Source organism: Chrysochloris asiatica, unplaced genomic scaffold, assembly GCF_000296735.1.
Source record: "Chrysochloris asiatica unplaced genomic scaffold, ChrAsi1.0 scaffold00347, whole genome shotgun sequence".
NCBI classification, from domain to species: Eukaryota; Metazoa; Chordata; class Mammalia; order Afrosoricida; family Chrysochloridae; genus Chrysochloris; species Chrysochloris asiatica.
In genome coordinates this window covers 1,530,938-1,550,917 of record NW_006408865.1, presented here as the reverse complement: position 1 = coordinate 1,550,917, position 19,980 = coordinate 1,530,938, and the positions used below count along the sequence as shown (strand labels likewise).

Sequence of the window (19,980 nt, the reverse complement as noted above, 5' to 3'; positions counted from 1 at the left end):
CAGAAATCCTATACAGGGTCGCTATGAGTCGGAACCAACTCAAGGGCACTTAACAACAACAGCACATGAGATCCTCCTCCTGGCTGACTGTCTCCATGTCTGTCTGCTCTTTCCTTTTATAAAAGACACTACTCTCTAAGGAGTGTAGTGTCGTTGAAAAGCAAAGATGTCAGTTTGAGGACTAAGGTGTGCCTGACCCAAACCATGGTATTTTCAGTGACCTCATATGCATGTGAAAGTTGGACAGTGAATAAGGAAGATCGTAGAAGAATGGATGCTTTTGAGTTATGGTGTTGGAAAGAATATTGAAAGTGCCACGGGCTGTCAAAAGAACCAACAGATCCATTTTGGAAGAAGTGCAGCCAGAGTGCTCTTTGGAGGCCAGGATGGCCAAACTTTGTCTCTCATACATCAGACATATTGTCAGGAGGGACCAGTCACTGGAGAAGGATATCATTTGGTAAGGTGGAGGGTCAGAGAAGAAGCGGAAGACCCCCAGTGAGATGGATTAGCCAAGTGGCAGCATCGATAGACTTAAGCATGGTAACATTAGTGAGGTTGGCCCAGGGTCAGGCAGTGTTTCATTCTGCTGTGCATAAGGTCGCTATGAGTTGGTACCTACTCGATGGCACCTAACAACAACAATAACTCCTTAAGGATAAGGACCCCCCTACTTGGATAATTTAAGATAACATCTTCAGAGCAAGATCCTATTTCTAAACAAGGCTATATGGGTATTCATAGGTACAGGGGTTAAGAGTTCTTTTAACTTATCTTTTTGAGGAGGACACAGTTCATTCCACAACAAAAGGAGTCCTGGTGTGGCTCTGTAGGATAAGCACTAGACCACAAGGTCAGTTTTTGAACTGTGAGGTCAGTTGTTCAAACTCAACAGCCGCTCCTCGAAAACACTATACAGGGTCTCTGTGAGTTGAAACCAACTCCGTGGTACTTAACAACGTTTCTCGTGTCCTGCTGTTACATTTTCACCTCCCCAGAATCTTGGGAGAGAGCATCTGCCTGCAAGTGGCAGGTGGACTTGCCCAGGGGGCGCTAGCAGGAGGTAATGCTACATATCTACAAGTAGACATGGGGATGGAAACAGTAAGCAGCTTGGTAATGACTGTGTGTTTTTTTAGTCTGCACTTAGACTGCAAGCCACCTGGTGAGAACCATGGCTCCAGGGTGTGACTATTTTAAGTTGTTTTTTAATTAAATGAAAACATTCATTCCAGACCTGACATACATTTGCCCATGGACAGTGTGCGTGTTGGATCAGAACATTGTGGTCAGGGACACTCTGGAAAGAGGGAATCTACTGATCACAGGCATTGCTGCTACAATATGCTGCTTTGCAAAGGAAAATGATGGTCTCTTGTGTCATTTCTTCTAGAACATAATTGCTGAGCATGAAATTCGTAATATCTCCTGTGCTGCCCAAGACCCAGAAGACCTCTCAACATTCGCTTATATCACAAAAGATTTGAAGTCCAATCATCACTACTGCCATGTGTTTACTGCATTCGATGTGGTGAGTCACTGCCCTTCTCTGTGCACAGACTCAAACTTTTCTAGAAACATACCTTGATTTTATCAAAAGCTCAACTTGTCATTAACATACAAACTTTGGCTTCTTTACCAAATGTTAATGTATTATCAACCAACTATAAGGTATTTTAACAGACTCGCTTTTCTAAGCTTTTACTACATGTTTCACTTTTCCATTTAATTTAGAACTGTCCCCTACCTGCTAAGGAGCTCTGGTAGCATAGTGGTTACGAATTGGGCTGCGAATCGCAAGGTCAGCAGTTCGAAATAAACATGAGGCATTCTGCTCCCATAAAGATGTACAGCCTCAGAAACCCTGTACAGGGTCGCTATGAGTCGGAACCGACTCCACTGCACACAGCCAGCCACTTACCTGGAACCTCAAATACTACACTTTTTGAATTTAACAAATTCTTTTCTTTCTCTGGAACTAAAGGAATAATCTTTCAGTTTCCTCATTCCTTCACTATGTCTCTTGGTTTCTATGGTGGTGGTTGTTAAGTGCTGTGGAGTCTATTCTGACTCATTGTGACCCTGTATAGGGTTTCCCCAGGAGCAGCTGGGGGGTTTAAACCTCCAGCCTTAGAGTTAGCAGTCCAGGGCTTATTCTGCAACACCACACAACGTTTCTCAATATTAGAGCATAATTAGTCTAGGGTTGTTGGGAAGGAAAGTAAATTTCAGCGTCTCATGCAATGGTGGTGGCTATGTGCCGTGGAGTTGGTTCTGGCTCATAGTGACCCTGGATAAGGTTTCTGAGTCTGTAAATCTTTATGGGAGCAGAAAGCCTCATCTCTCTCCTGTGGAACAGCTGGTAATGTCGAACTGCTGACCTCAAGGTTAATCACCTGACTCGTAACCACTGCACTACCAGAGCTCCTTCTCATATGATATGTGTGCATTTCTAATAGTAGTCAAACTTGGCACCTACAGTAATAATTGGGAGCTGCAATTTTTGTAATGATACCATGTGTTTTTTTTGGGTTTACTTGCCTTTGTGTCAACTGCAACTCATGGCCACCTTTATGTACAACAGAATGAAACATTGACAAGTCTTCATAACTGTTGTAATTCATAAGGTTTTCATTGACTAACTTTCATAAATAGATCCCAGGCCTTTCTTCCTATGCTGTCTTAATCTAGAAACCCCACTGAACTCTGTCCTGTCCTCCATGGGTGACCCTGTTGGTATTCGAAATACTAACAGCATAGCTTTCATCATCACAGCAACATGCAAGTCCCCCCCCAGGATGACACACTGACAAACAGGTGATATCATCTGATGCTGTTACGCCACTGTATTCGTACTTATCATTAAATCTAGAATGTGGTCCTTCTATTACAATGAAAACAACATTTTCATTTGGACAATGAAAACACCAAATGTTTCTTTAAGATCTATAGATCCTCTAAATGATACAAATTGTTTCAGGTGTCTCTAGTATAGTACATTGTACATTCTGCTGTTGAAGTTGACAGAAAGTTGTATGGGTGTGATTATCAGCCTGAAATAATTTATAATCAGAAAAATTCTCAACTATCACTTTGGTTTTCTAATTCTTCCCTGCTCCATTTGAAATATACATATTTAAAGAATTACACAAAAATTGCAGAATATATTCTCAGGAAGCCAGTGCACAGTTCCGAATCATGGATTATTGTTGTCATTAAGTGTCATCAAGTCGGTTCTGACTCATAGCGACCCTGTACACGGTTTCAGCAGGCTGCATTAAGCAATCGTTTTCAGTTCTGACAAACACCCATGGACCAATGCCGCTGGAATCCAAACTTCACACCATCAGAGCTACGTTATTCAGGCTCACTCTCCAAGCTTTGGTATCGTGCAGCGAGTTGCTCATCCCTTTCAGTCTTTGAAGATTGAACGATGCATCGGAGGGAATGCTCATGGGTCTTTAAAAAGTTCCTTCTATTTTGGGAGGCAGGAAGAAAAGGAGGCAAAGCCTTCATAGGTTGCTCTAAATATCTGTGGATTGTGTTTGTCCACATGGGATCTTAGCATTGATTAAAGTCATTTCTGAGGAGTTTACAAGGATGCAGTGCATTAGCCATTCTGTAAAATACAGACAGTGGTTTGGTACTAAACAGAAACATTTGATTCTATGCAAATGCATTGTGCTTGTGCTCCATACCTTCCTCTGGTGAGACAGATAGAACAAACAGGCAGACCAAAGTTTGCCTCCCAACTCAACTACCTACTCCTTGATCTTAGACAAATTGCAGAATTTTACTGAGTCCCCATTTCCCTGTCTATAAAATAGAGGAAAGGACTTGTACCTCACAGGTTTTTGCCAGGATTGAAATGAAGGAACATATGTAGTTGTTGTGAGGTGCTGTCCAGTTGATTTGGACTCCCAGCAACCTCATGAGACACAGTAGGACTGCCCTGTAAAGTTTCCTTAGGAAAAGGAAGCAGATCGCCATGTCTTTACCCCAGGGAATTTCTGGGTGGGTTCGAACCACCAACCTTTCAGCTAGCAGTGCAGCACTTAACCATTTGCACCACCAGGACTCTTAACGTACATAAAATTTAATTTGTCTTGTTAAGTGCCATCGAGTCCAACTCCTGTATAGAGGTTCTCTGAGGAGTGGCTGGAGAGACTGAGTCACCGACCAGGTGGTTCAAATCAGCCTTGCAGCCCAGTGCTCATCCTACAGCGCTACACTGGGAATCCGTTAGACTGTGTAGGGTTTCTGAGGAGCGGCTGGGGGGGTTTGAACTGCCGATATTGCAGTGTTTATCCTACAGCGCCACATCCATTCTTAATCCCAAAGTTATTGTTGCTTTGACATTATCCACCTTTTATGGGTCATGTAGGGTTCCTACCAATGTCTGCTGTCTTCACACCTTTAATGATATGTAGGAATTTTCTAGTTTATGGGAAGTTGGATTTGAAATTCAGACATTTGTACATTGAAATCACAATGTAGCCTGGAAAGTGAGGCCCAAAGCCCTCCTATAAAAGCCAGCATATGAGTTAGGTATTGTTTACTTAGTACAGGGCATTGCCAAGCCTCAGATGCCCCCCTGAGTCTCCAAGAGATGATCTAGAGGACACACTGTTCCTCACATTTATGGAAGCACCTTGCACGAGGGGCGTTCTGCAGAACACACTTTGGAAAATCTTACTTAACTCAAGGTCGGTCGTTCAAACCCACCAGTTGTTCCTTAGAAACCCAATACAGGATCACTATGGGTTGGAACTGAGTTGGTGACACTTAACAACAACAAATGACCTCTAAGTCCTGGTGTGAAGGTATAGAATCAGCACTGGACTGATAACCTCAAGGTCGGCAGTTCAAACCTACCAGCCGCTCCTCAGAAACCCTGTACAGGGTCACTTGTGAGTCAGAACCAACTTGACGGCAAACGACAAGGAAAAGAAGCATGTTCCAAGGAGGCCTGGCAATGCTATGGGTTAAGCACTGAATGCTAACCGAAAGGTTGGCAATTTGAACCCACCAGTTACTCCACAGGAAAAAGATGTGGCAATCTGCTTCCATAAAGATTTACAGCCTCAGAAAGTTATGAGGTAGTTCTGCTCTGCCCTCTAGGTTCACGATGAGTTGGAATCAACTTAAGGGCAGTGGGTAGTAGGTCAACATGTTTCCATTATTTAGAATCTTAAATTTAGCTTGTGATACTTGGAGTTTTAGATGCCAATAAAAAGAGCAGAGCAAAAATGGAATTTGGGTTCTCAGGGGGAAAGTCAGTGTGTACCTGTGGATAAACAACCAGACCCCTCTGCCCTCTGGAACCTAAATTAGCTGTCATGGGAGCTGACTTCTATTCACATCTCTAACTTTCCGGGAGTCCTGGTGTATCACTGTAGGATAAACACTGGACTACGAACCACAAAGTCCACAGCGTAAACCCAACAATTGCTCCTTAGAAATCTACACAGGGTAGCTATGAGTCAGAACTGACTTGGTGGCACTTAGCAAGATCAACAATAACTTGCCAAGACCTGAAAACATCTCACCTAGTTTAGAACAAAGGACTTTCCAGACTCCACCTTCCAGGTATGGAGAGAGAGGGAACAGAAGGGCTGGGTATAAACGAAAGGGTGCATCATGCAAGTTCATAGCTGTGATCGTAAAAACCAGAGATTCTGATTTTCTCTCTACCTATGCCATCTCAGATGAGCAGAGGAGCATTCCACACTAAGACTGCAATATATCATGACTTTTATTTATTTTACTTAGAGGATTCTGTAGTTTTAGTTGCCAGGAAATACTGGGTCAAGAGCCCAAAACCTGTTCTACTGATTGTCTTTACTGACAATTGAAATCCTGTTAAGTGTTATCAGTAGAATTCCTGGATAAGGAATCTAATTCACAGATTTAAGAATTCAACTTTTTTAAAAGTGTGATTTGAAGAGTATATTTTGTCTTTTATTTATTCTTTTTTTTTAATGTTTTATTGTGAATTATGTGATAGTTTACATGGGAGAACATTAGTTTTACATTCATCCTATCGTATACCATTTCATTGCATTGATTACAATCCCCTCCATGCATCATCAACCAACCAAAGGGTTTACCCTGTAAGCCTGCTCCCCAGTCATCAGCACACAGCCCCTCTCCCTCTCTGGGTCTGAAGTCCCCAGCCACTCCATCTCTCCACATCATCATCTCTGCCTCCATCTCTGGTGTCACTGCTTCTCTGGGTAGGGTCCTGCTCTCTGTTCTTCTTCCTTGATGGTCCCAGGGACCTCCACTCCTAAACAGCAAAGTTAATCACTCCCCTCCTTTTGCTATAAGATGTCTACCTTTACATTTCCAACTCTCACAAGCAGTCCTGATAACAATTATTCACTATTGTATCACAAGAGACCTATCCCCATCTCCTTTCATCAGCCCCGCCTAGACAGATTAGATACTACTCAGTGGAGATTCTACCTTGCTCCACGCCCTCTGGATCTAGGCTCCCTCTTGAAAGCTTGTAAGCCAGTCGCTTCTTGCCTTTGTAGCCCTCCCATTTTGGGTAGACAATGTCCAAGTTGCCCATCCCTGTCTACTCTGTATGGAGGGGCTGGGAATGATCTTCGCTGTAAAGATTTGTTCCCTATTTTGAGCTAAATGCAGCCATGGGTGTAGGTCAAGTTCATCAAATTGTATCAGATTACTCTTTTTTTTTCCTCTTCTTTCTTCTTCTAGTTGAGCTCTTTTGTTTATTCTTATAAAATATTTGTCTTTATTCTTATGGTATAAAAATTTTTTATAGAGTGGTAAAATATACTTAGGGAGTGTAGTGGCTCTGTATAATAAGCACTGGACTGGACTGAGAGCCATAAGGTCAGGGGTTCTAGTCCACCAACAGCTGTGTGGGAGAAAGATGAGGTTTTCTGCTCCTACTGAGATATACAGCTTTGGAAACCCTGTACAGAGTCACAGTGAGTCAGAACCAACTGAGCAGCACTCAACAACAACAACAACAGAGACTGAGTAAAGAGTGGGAATATTGCAATAGTCAGTGAGCCCCAAATCAGCAGGGTGTTTCTAGAAGGCCATATAGATGAGATGGATATAACCAAAGTGGTCTGGAAACTGTTGTCTTCTATATATTATTCACATTTTTATTCTCCATTTGTCAATAATACAGTTGAGATGGGCAAGCTGAGAAAGATTGGATATAGTGTTCATGGGAATATCATATTTGTTTTAAAAATTTGTCACATTCAATGGTTTCAGACTATAAAAAGTATTTCCTTTCTAATAGCATTGAAAGCTATGCTTTGTTGCTAGACCCTTGCTAATTCTCACTTCTCTATAAAGAACATGTTTGCAGTCTTGGGTATTTTTTCCCCTGTTCATTTTTGCCATAGAATTCCCAAAGTCTGTATTCTTCAGTGTGTGTGGCTTAGACCAAGTCAGGAATGTGTAGGAGATTTTGGAGTGATGATGCTGGTGGGTGGTACATGTGGGAGGAGGAATGCTCATCCTTGTTCTTTTTTGAAAGAGGGAGATGAAAACATCTAAATTGGAAAGGCAGAAATGGCACAGTGCAGGAAAGCATGGTGAGCAGAGTGTGTGGTAGCACTCTGTAGTACTCGACAAGCAGTATGTACAAAGCAAGCCACTCCATAAGCATGTCATCAAGTCGATTTCCAACTCACAGCAACCCTGCATGGTGTATCTGAGGCTGTCAATCTTTACGGGAGCAGAAAGTCTCATCTTTCTCCTGAGGAGAAGCTTAGTGGGCTTGAAATATCAACCTTGTGATTAGCAACCCAGTATTTATTCTACAGGGTTCCTTGAGCCAAGCCTATGTTGTCGTTGTTGATGTTAAGTGCTGTCAAACAGTTCCAACTCATAGCAACCCTGTATAGGGTTTCTGAGGAGCAGCTAATGGGTTTGAACCACTAACCTTGTGCCTAACAATCCAGTGCTTATCCTACAGTGCCACCAGGGCTCCTTAAGCTAAACCGTTGTTGTTACTGTTTTTAAGTGCCACCGAGTTGGTTCTAACTCAACAAGACCTTGTATAGGGTTTCTGAAGAGTGGCCGGTGGGTTTGAACCACTGACCTTGTAATTAGCACTTCAGTGCTAATCCTATAGCGCCACACCATAAAGAAGAAAAGTGCAAGAGTTGACTCTACTTCCTCATGATCAGGGATGAAGAATCCTAACACCAGAAGGATTCTGACTTTGGTTCTGTTGTGTTTGTTTCTTGGTTTTCTCAACCATTATTAAGTTAAAATTCCTGAGCTTTTCCTTAATTTTTAAGATTATTGCCGTGGAGTAGGTGTATGTTGCAGATGTTGTATCTCAAAGTAAGGACTTAAAGGTATTGACTGAACTTGAGTGAACTCTGACAACTAAATTAACATATGTGGAGCTAAGTGGACTCGTTCATTCTTTCTGATTTTCTCCACTAGCAAATGGGCCTTCTCCCGTTTTGACTATGAGAGTGTGAAATTAATTTGCAGTAGAAGAAAATGTTAAAGTGCAGAGAGCCCTTAAGGTTGATCAGTAACAGGTTCCCTTCCTAGTCTTCTACATACAATCTACACATAAACAGAAGCTAGTCCATGGGCCTAGTCCATGTTTCAGCTCATCTGCAAAGTCAGCATCAGGGGGGTCCACTTCTGAGAACAGGGAATGGCACCAACCCAGTGAGGAAAACAAAAAAGGCAGTGCTCCCAGCCTTATCCTTATTAATCCCCCTGCCCCCCCCATAAAAATAAAAAAATTAAAATTAAAACACCATTAAGTACTGAGTTTCAGTTTACTAAAGCTAGAAAGCCAAAGGTGGGTGGATTATCAGAGAATAACCATCATCCCTTTTTCTTTCAAACCTATTTACTTTTGATAGTTCCCATCAGTGCCTTGAATCTGTCCCATTTTTGTACAGATAACAATGGAAGAAGGCATCCTGAAGTGTTTTTTCACAAAAAGATTGCTTTGCAGCATTTATTCATTATGACCCTCCCACTCCCAAACAACTGAAAAGCAAGTGTCATGTTTCAAGGCAGACCTGCTTTTGAATTCCAGGCGGGCACTTCTTAGCTTCATCGTTTGAACAAAAGTGCCTCTAATCCTTAACTTCTTCATCTGTAGACATAATAGTACCCACCTCCTCCAGGTTGTTCAAGGATTCAATGAGATAATGCATGCCATATGCAGCTCGGGGGAGAGGGGTGTTCAGTAAATCTTGGCTGCTGAGGATGGGGAGAACGGCAGCAGCCATGACAGTGGTATAGGCAAAAGTCGTTCTTGTCAGACCCCATCTAAAGATTGATGTCCCGTGTTTTAACTTGCTGTTCCTGTTCACAGAGGTAATATCCTACTTTTGAGGAAAAAGGCAAGTTCCATATATAATTCATATGAACTCAGCCTAAATTTACTGAGTGCCTACCATGAGTCGACTCAACAGCACTTAACAACAACAACAACAACCATGAGTCGAAGGTGGCACAGTGGTTGAACTGAAAAGTCAGTGGTTGCAACCTACCAGTCACTCTGCAGGAGAAGGATGTGGCTGTCTGCTCCCACAAAGATTTACAGCCTTGGAAACCCTATAGGGAAGCGCTAGCTACTCCGTCCTATCGGGTCTCTATGAGTCAGAACCTACTCAAGAGCAGTGGGTTTGGTGTTTGGGGGAGGGTCCCATGAGTCAGGCATTGGCCTCTGCTCTCCGGAAGTACATAGTCCAATTCAAGAAGTATGAACGTAAACAAATGGTCACAATAAAACAGTATCCAGGCTGTCACAGAATTGTGCCAACACCCCGTAGGGCAAGGTCTTCCAGAGGAGGCACATTTGCACTGGAGGCTGACTGTTTTGTTGTGTGAACATGTGGTAAGTTTGGAGGCATGACAACTCATTAGTTCAATTCAGAATGATGAGCTCTGGGCAGTAGGAAGGCATCTGCAATAATCAAAAAGAAAGTCATTTCTGTTTGCTGTGTTTACTATGCTAAGGAAATGAGCAGGTCCATGTTAGAAAGATTTTTAAAGAATAAGGTTAAAGTGAAAGGGTTTTTTTCTTTCATCTTTAGTTAACCAGAAATGTGTTAAGTGTTCCATTTCCAAGGCATGTTAATGAATGAAGGTGCCTAGATAGCAGCCAAGCATATAACCATTATGCCTACTGAAAGGTTGGCAGTTCAAATCCACTCTCCGGCCCCACAGGAAAAAAAAATCTGGCGATCTGGTGTGGTGCTGTTGGATAAGCACTGGACCACAAGCTTGGCTAGCCAAACCCACCAGCCACTCTTCGGAAACCCTATATAGCAGTGGTGGAAAAACTTTTTTCTGCCAAAATTTCTAACATCATTTGTGGGCCATACAAAGTTATCAATTTAAAAATTAGCCTGCTATATTGGGTCAAACATTTATTTAACTCACCCTGAGTGTGAGGGCTGGAACTGCGGTTGCCTTGGTAAGGCCTGCTGTACAGGGTCACTATGAGTCAGAACCGACTCAGTGGCACTTAATAACAATGCCCCTACAGATTATAACCTAGACAATGAGGCATTTCTACTCTTGTCACATGGGATTGCTATTTGAAATCAACTCGACAGCACCTGACCAAAACTCCTTAGTGAAAGGTTTGCTGCAGCTTCCACTTGGTGCTTTTATTTTGGGAGAAGCAGGGAGAGAAGATGAAATTTACCAAGTCTCTTTTCCACATACCCTTTCCCCAAATTCCTTCTAACTAACAAGATACAAACCACTTTTCCCTTTTGCCCAGGCAGGCCAGTAAGTCCAGTATGTATGTGTAAGTGACCTGCTGTCCAGCACCTTGGGCTGTAGTTCTAGGAGAATTCAAAACCAAAGTGAGGTGAGGACAGGTGGTCTTCTAGTAGGTAAACTTCAAGGAGCCTGTAGTATGTCATATGAGCATAGGAGAAAGCAAGTCAGGAGTAACAAGCAGGACCTAACCTCCATTTCTTTTTCTCAGCCAGTGTACACACATGTTCTCGTAGTGAGGCATAAAGACAAACCTTAGCAAATCAGGTAGAACTCATCTGTCACTTTTAAAGATCATGTTTCCTAAGAATGTTGAATGGCATGAAAAAATTATTTGTGATTGAATGTTACATGGAAAAACAACTTCAGAAGCTTCCCATAAAGCACAATTCTCTTCTTGTTTTTAAGTTCACGTATATACCATGTTGCTGTTGTTGTTTAAGTGCTGTCAAGTTGGTTCCAACTCATAGTGACTCTATATAGGGTTTCCAAGGAGCAGCTGGTGGGTTTGAACTTCCAACCTTGGGGTTTGCAGTCCAGTGCTGATCCTATATTGCCACACTAGGAGTCCAGTATGTCCTGGGAATTTCACTCCTAACTATGCCCAAAGACTTGAAAGTAAAGACTCGAACAGATACTTGCATACCAGTGTTCATTGCAACACTATTTACAAAAGCCGAAAGGTAGAAGCAACCTAAATGCCTAGCAGTAGATGAATCGATAAAGAAAAGGTGCTACATACATACAGTGGAATTCTACACAGCCAATAAGAGAAGTGAAGTCTTGATGGTGTTGTTAAGTGCCATCAAGTCAGTTCCACCTTATAGCAACCTTGTATAGGGTTTCTGAGGCTATAAATCTCTGCAGGAGTAGAAAGCCTCATCTTTCTTCTGAGGAGTAGCTGGTGGACTTGACCCACCAATCCTATGGTTCCCAGTCTAGTGTTTGTCTTGATGTTGTTGTTATTAAGTGACTTCAAGTTGGTTCCAACTCATAGTGACCCCCTGTGCTTTAAATCATCTTGGGAGCAGAAAGCTTTCTCTTTCTCCCATGGAGTAGCTGGTGGGCTCAAACAGAGGCCCTTGTGGTTCCCAGTCCAGTGCTTATCATATGAGCTATGATACATGCTACAATATGGATGGAACTTACAGACATGATGCTAAGTGAAGTAAGTCAATCACAAAGGGACAAATTTTATGTGTTCTCTAATACAAAAACATAGGAGTCTTGGTATGGTGCTGTGGGTTAATGTGCTATGGGTCACTGAGTCAGAACCGACTCCACAGCACTTAACAACAACAACAATACAAAAACACAAGAATGGGCAAATGTGTAGAGACCAAAGTTTCTTAGTGGTTACCAAGGCCAGGAGGAAGGGGGAATGAGAATGGTTATTGCTTATGGTGTACAGACATTTGGATTATGGTGGAGGAAATGACTGATTAGGAATAGGGTTCACAGCTAATGGTTGTCAATAAGTTATATGCCTGTAAGGAGGTGAGATGGGAAAAGTTACGTGATGGATATATTTATACAGCAATGAAACCAAAGTATGTAAGCTGAGGCTGCTTACATACAACAAATTCTACATGGCATTTGGTTCGTTGATTTGGAGATTCAGGGTCATGGTTTCATGGAACATTCCAGTTTATTGGCCTGTTGTTGTGAAGTGCCGTCGAGTCGATTCTGACCCATAGCAACCCTGTATAGGGTTTCAAAGAGCAGCTGGTGAACTTACACTGCTGACCTTGCAGTCTGACACATTAACCCACAGCGCCACACCAGGACTCCTAGTAACATGTTTAGTGCTTCTGTTCTACATCCCACTTCATTATGTAGTGCTGGGGTCTTAAAAGCTTGCAAACAGCCAACTGGTGTCGGTGCCATGGAGTTGGTTCCAACCACAGTGACACTATTCACACCAGAATGAAGCACTGCTCAGTCCTGTACCAACCTCATAATCGTTGCTATGCTTGAGCCCACTGTGCCAGTCCAGCTCATTAAGGGTTGCCCTCGTTTTCACTGTCCCTCCACTTTACTAAGCTTAGTGTCCTTCTCCAGGGACTGATCCCTCTTGGTAACATGTCCAAAGAACAAGAGACAAAGTCTCACCAGCCTAACTTCTCAGGACCATTCTAAGACAAATTTATTTGTTCTTCTAGCTGTCCATGGTACTTTAAATATTCTTTGCCAACAATACCATAATTCAAATGTATTGATTTTTCTCTCCATCTTTTTTAGTCACTGTCCAGCTTTCACATGCATATGAGGCGATTGAAAATACCATGGCTTGTGTCAGGCACACCTTGTCCTCAAATTGACATCTTTATTCTTTAACACTTTCGAGAGGAATTTTGCAGCAGTTTTGCCTATGCAATTTGTCATTTGATATTTTGACGGCTGCTGCCATGAATGTTGATTCTGGAACCATGGATGCCGGATGAACCCTCAAAACTCTCGTAGCCATCTGAGACACAATTCATTTCTACTCACACGGAACAACAGAGGAAGAAGGAGCGTCAAGAACAGAGAAACAAATGGAACGTGTGACTTATTGTTGTTATTAATAATAGTGCCATCGAGCCAGTTCCAAATCTTAGCAACCCTTATTGGGTTTCCCAGGACCAACAAGTGGGTTTGAACCACTAACTTTGTCCTTAGCAGTACAGTGCTTATCTTAAAGCACCACACCAGGACTCCATGAAAAACTGGTTCTTTTTCCACGACATCAGAACTGGATGGTACCCAGCTACCACTAGTGAACATTTTGATCAACAGTTCTATAGAAGAATTCTGATCCAAGGGGGGAAATGCAGAAGAGAATTTCACATCCTCATGGACTCAAGACTTTGTGGAGTTGTAGGTGCTGGATGAACCCTTAAAACGATTGCTTTGAGATGATTCTTAAACCTTAAACAAAAAATACCCCTGAAGTCTCCATAAAGCTGACCAGTAGTTTAGATGAAGTAAAGAGCATCTCTGCCTGGAGCCCTGTGCTCTTTAAGATCTACTGATACGGGGTCAAATGATAATGGCAATTTGACAGATTAGATAAGAAACTCATCAGAGAAACAACTTGGAAAAGGAGATGAAAATGATTGCACAACTCAAACAATGTCATGAGAGTCACTGAATGGACGTGTTGAACTGGTGTGTGGCCTGCTGTCTATATTCTCAACAACGAAACAGATGATTTTAAGTAGAAAAAATTTTAAATGACTATATAAGTACTCTTATAAAAGGTATCAAAGTATTTGTATGTATATATTATCATACATATACACATATATATGCATGCATATCTACATAGAGGGACATATAAATAAATACATACACAGTGGAGTCTTTGTGTGGCACTGTAGGATAATGCACTGGACTGCAAAGTCAGTTCAAACTGCAAGGTCAGTGGTTCAAACTCACCAGCCACTCCTCAGAAATCCTATACAGAGTTGCTGTGAGTTGCAACCAACTCGATGGCACTTAACAACATATATACAGTTAGATCACTAAGGTGCACCTGACCCAAGGCATGATTTCCATTAATATCATATGCATATGAAAGTTGGACAGTAAATAAAGAAAACCATAGAAGAATTGATGCATTTGAGTTAAGGTGTTGGAGGAGAATATTAAAAGTACCCAGGACTGCCAAAAAAACAAATCTGTGTTGGAAGTACACCTAGAATGTTCCTTAGAAGCCCAGATGGCCACACTTCATCTCTCACACTTCAGACATATTATCAGGAGTGACCAATCCCTGGAGAAGGACATCATGCTTGGTAAAGTGGAGGGTCAGAAAAAAAAAAGAAGACCCCCAAAGATATGGAGTGGTACACTGGCAGCAGCAGTGGGCTCAAGCGTAGAAGCAGTGGTGAGGTTGGACCAGGTAGGTGTTTCATTCTGTTGTGCATAAGGTCGCCATGAGTCAGTACTGACTTGAAGACATCTAATGACAATAATAATACATATACATGCATATACCTATACATATGTATTTGCTGTTGTTAAGTGCTGTTGAGTTGGTTCTGACTCATAGCAACCTTGCATAAGGGTTTCTAAGACTTTAAATTTTCAAGAAAGCAGAAAGCCTCATCTTTCTCCTGTGGAATACACATATGTCCATATATATACAGATGTTGTTGTTAAGTGCCGTCGAGTCGATTCCGACCCATAGCAACCCTCTAGAGGGTTTCCAAGGAGCAGCTGGTGAGCTTGAACCATTCAAATGACTTTGCAGTCTTACGCATTAGCCCACAGTGCCACACCAGGTCTCCATATATATATAGACTCCTGGTGTCCTGGTGTAGCACTGTGGGTTAGTGTGCTGCACTGCAAAGTCAGTTTGAGCTGCAGGATTGGTGATTCAAACTCACCAGCCTCTCCTTGGAAACCCTATACAGGGTTGCTATGGGTCGGAACTGACTCAACAGCGCTCAACGTCAATAACAACATGCCTCTGTAGGATCAATCCTGGACTTAACTTCAAGGTCAGCAATTCAGATCCACCAGCTGCTCCTCAGAAACTCTCTACAGGGCCGCTATAAGTTGGAACCAACTCACTCAATGGTACTGAACAACTATGTATGTATGTATGTATAGTGTGTGTATATATACATGTATACACACATGCACATTTTTAATGTGCCAGATTATTAACAGGCTTTATTCCAGTATTGGAATTTCTTTATTATTTTTGTGTGTTGCTCTTAAGTGTTGTCAGGTTGCTTCTGATTCATAGCAACGCTGTATAGGGTTTCTGAGGCTTTTAACTCTTTGAAGGAACAGAAAGCCTCATCTATCTCCTGTGGAGTGGCCAATAGACTTGAACTGCCAATCTTGTAGTTGACAGTCCAGTTCTTATCCTAAAAAGCTTGTCATTTTAGCCATTTTTAAGTGTATGATTCAGTGATATTAATTATATTCATCATATTGTGCATTACCGGTATTTCCAAAAGTTTTTCATCACCCCAAACAAAAACTCAGTACCCCTTAAGCAACAACTTCCCATTCCTCCCTCCCTCCAGTCCCTGGTATCCTTGTTGTTAAGTGCCGTCAAGTTGGTTCCGACTCACAATGACCCCATATAGAGCAGTTTGTGGGTTTGAACTGCTGACCTAGTGCAACACTGGTAACAAATAATAAACGTTTGTCCGTATCCTGGGCCTATTCTAGGTATTTCATGTCAGTGGAATCTCACATTTGTTCTTTTGTGTCTGACTGATTTCACTCACGATATTTTCAAGGGTCATTCATGTCACAGGACTTCATATCTCTTTTTGACCTAATAATATTCCATTGATGTGTCTTCCACATTTCATTTATCTCCTTGGAGGCCAGGATGGCCAAATTTTGTCTCCCATACTTGGGACATATTCTCAGGAGGGACCAGTTACTAGAGAAGGGTATCATGTTTGGTAAGGTGAAGGGTCAGAGACAAAGAGGAAGACCCCAAGTGATATGGATTGGCAAAGTGGCAGCATCATTGGACTCAAGCATGGCAACAGTTGTGAGGTTGGCCCAGGATCGGACAGTGTTTCATTCTGTTGTTCATAGGGTGGTTGCTATGAGTCGGTACCGACTCTATGGCACCTAACAACAACAACATGCGTCTGTTGAGCTAGTCCCTTGGCTACTGTGAATAATGCTATAATGAACATTGGTGTACAAGTGTCCAGGAGAGGACTTTTGTAGGTAGTTTTTGTTTTCTTCCTTATTCACTCATGTATTTTCAAATTGTTCTGCATATTCTGCTGCTATAATTAGGGGTATAACTCTTCAGTTAGCTGAGATTACCGCTAAAGAAACTTCTCTGCATTTTGGCCAGTTGGCATGTCAGTCCCAGCCCAGATAGGCATCTTAGCAGAAAGCCTGTTATTTATTTCTGAATGTTGAACTGTGTTTGGGCGGTATTTATGTTCTAGAAATATAATCTGTGGACGTTAATTTCTGGTTGGTCTTGAGAAAACTAACTGTAGGTAGAGCTAAGGAGATGTCAATGGATTCTGTGAATATGCCCAGAATATTCCCCAAGTTATTTTTGTCTCAAAATGTGGGTGAAGCAAGTTGTAGACTACTTTTACCCCAGGTCTTAAGAAACCGGAAGTATTAGCAAAATACAGACAAAAGAGAAGTCAGGCTTCTTACCGAAGACTCCTTTTGAAAACCTAGATTTTGTTCTGCATCTATCCACCAGAATCTGCCTGTGAGAGGGAAGATGGTGGTGGTGGTTGTGCCATCAAGTCGGTTCCAACACATAGTAACCCTGTCTAGGGTTTACAAGTCTATAAATCTTTATGGGAGCAGAAAGCCTCATCTTCCCACAGACCAGCTGGTAAATTCAAATGGTTGACTGTGAAATTAGCAGCCCCATGCATCACCCACTGTACTACCAGTACTCCTTGGTAGGGAAGATTGTTGTTGTTGTTGTTGTTCAGTGGTGTCGAGTTGGTTTCAACTCACAGCCACCCTGTATAGGGTTTCCAAGGAGTGGCTGGTGGCTTTGAAAGGCTGACCGTCAAATTCACCAGAAGTGGCTCCCTGGTCATCCATAGTCACTCTTACCTTACCCCAGCTATTCCCAAGGACCTTTACGTCTTCAATTCATCCAACAAACATTTGTCAAGGACTTAGCAGTTTCTGTTGCTGGTTATTCCAACTCACAGGGACCCCATGTGACACAGTAGAACTGTCCCATTGAGTTTTCTTGGCTGTAGTCTTTTACAGGAGCAAATCATCAGGCCTTTCTCTTACAGAGCCACTGGTGAGTTTGAACTACCAAGTCTGCAGCCAAGTGCTTAACCATTTATGCCACCAGGGCTCTAAGCCCTAGAAATGCAAAGTCTAGACTAGAGCCTTCATGAAACTTGGTCAACTGGGGAAGTCAGACCCATAAAGAGAAATAAATAATAACTCATATTAAAAGCATCCTAATAATAAAGGATGTATCTTAGTTTGAAAAAAATTCAAAACCTGCAAAGAGATAGAAAAAAAAAAGAAAGAAAAATCATCTATGATTTCAGTATTCAGTGATGAACATTTTGATACCTGTGCCACTATTTCCTCTGCACACATAAAATAGATACCATATATGTGTGTGTTTACACATACAGTGTTTACCTATATTTTACATATTTTACAGGCAACCAGTTTGTCAGATGACACTGGAAATAGCTGCCTAGTATTCCACAATGTGGTTCTATGTCTATGGGGTCAATCTCCCCTTAATGAATAATTTAAACAACACTTTAATGAATACGTGTCCTTGACCTTAAAAGATTCCCCAGCCAGGAATTTCCAACAACAACAAAAAAAATCATAGTGATGCACCTATTAACTACAGCATAGTGGTTACGAGTCAGGCTGCTAACCCAAGGTCCGCAGTTCAAAACTACCAGCTGTTCCACAGGAGAAAGATGAGGCTTTCCGCTCCCATAAAGATTTACAGCCTCAGAAACCTTGTACAGGGTCACTATGAGTCGGAACCGACTCCACAGCCACCAGTACCACCTGGGATGGCCAGAGCTATTCCTGGCCACAGCTTGCCCACTGTTGAGGGCATGGTCCTTCCGGTAACAAATCAATAGATGTGGCGTATAGCCTGAGGAACTGAGATGTAGGCGGATGCAGGACCCCATCACTTGGCCTGTCTATCCACAAACCAGCTTTGGAACTCCTAGAAGACTCCAGGAATCACTGCATTCCCCTTCACCTTTCAATGAGCTCTTACTGAGCCTGGACCAAATAACCAGACATGGCATGGCTCCTGACCCACAGAAGGAACTCAGTAAACGTCCCGATGAGATTAAACTACTGCCGTCCTAGCTGCCTCAAGGAGCCCACAGTAAGTTCAAGCTTGCCCTGCAGGTGTCTCCCATTTTCCTAAGAAAAACAAGCTTTGCACAAGCCTGATTCCAATTAAGATCTATCCTTAAGCCAGATGGCTCCTGAGTTCCCCTAATGTATCGATTCTTAATCCACAGTTCAAAATCCCTAGGGGAGGGAAAGGCTTTTAAAAACCAGGAACATCCCTTCCCAGGAATTCTGATGTGCCCACTGAGAGCTCTTCCCCACAAACATGGTTCCCTGTCTGCATCTCAGAGCAGCTGCTTGAGCTGCCAGTGTGGCCTCATCTTCAGAGCAAGCCAGGATTGAGAGCCCCTGCCTCAATGGTCCATGTCAGATCGTACAGGACACCTTTTGTCCAAAGGCTGCCTCTCAAGTGGTGCTGGCCTGAGACTCCAGCTGAGAACATGGTCCCTGGGTCTCCTCAGACCAGCTGGGGTTAACAGATCACCCAGGAACTTTAGTACTTACGGTTTCAAACTTTTTTTTTTTTTTTTTTTTTTTCAATTTCTCTCAGGGAGAAATTAAAGCAGAAGAAAGATGAGGCTTTCTACTCCTGCTAAGATTACAGCCTCAGATACCCTATGCATGGTCATATGGGTCGGAACCGACTCAACAGCACTTAGCAACAAACAGCGATAGCTCAGGGATAGTCCTACAGTGCAGTGGTCAGAGCATGGCCTGTCAGCCGATCTAGATTCGGATCCCAGCTTAGCCAGGTTCTGGCTCCATGAGCAAGTTATACCAGTGTGGCCTTTCTAAGCCATAATCATCTCACAAACAGGAATCCGACTACTCATAGACCTACAGCGTACAGTTGTTGTTAAGATTAAATGAGAGCATTCATATAGAGCATTTAGCAAGGGGAGCATGGTGGCTCTGTAGGATAAGCATGGGACTGCAACCCACAAGGTCAGCAGTTTGAGCCCACCAGCCTCTCTGCAGGAGAAAGATGAGACTTTCTGCTCCCTCAGAGATTCAAAGCCTCAGAAACTTTATACAGAGTTGCTATGAGTGGGAACAGCAACATGGCACACAGTAAAATAAGAAATGTTAGTTGGCATTGTCAGCCGTTCCACATCAAATTATTTTCTGCTTTGAAATTTCTGTTGAAACTATGTGCTTTCAGTAATGGAAGGCATTTTGAATTAAATGGAAAAAGTTGTTTGTTTTTTTAAGTAATGGTGGATTTTGATATAATTAGTGGGACACTTACATCCTAAAAGGTGTCAGGGTTTTAGTAAGCTGCATCTCATTTCTTCAGAGTCACACAGTTATTATACAGGCCCCCACCAGATGACAGTAGGCACTAAAAGTGGACTCTCAGCTTCTCACTAAACCCCAGAGGTGGAAAGTGTAGGTGGGCACTATATA

General features: G+C 42.4%; 1 protein-coding gene across 10 annotated transcripts in view; it reads left to right on the top strand.

Annotated features, from left to right (window-relative positions):
- The window catches only part of ANKS1B (ankyrin repeat and sterile alpha motif domain containing 1B), a 671,108-nt gene that overhangs the window by 636,504 nt on the left and 14,624 nt on the right, over window positions 1–19,980 (top strand). For all 10 annotated transcript variants that reach the window (XM_006875944.1, XM_006875945.1, XM_006875943.1 and 7 more), the window contains one exon: window positions 1,394–1,531. In XM_006875944.1, the coding sequence (XP_006876006.1) occupies window positions 1,394–1,531 (138 nt within the window). The remainder of the gene's footprint in view (window positions 1–1,393; window positions 1,532–19,980) is intronic.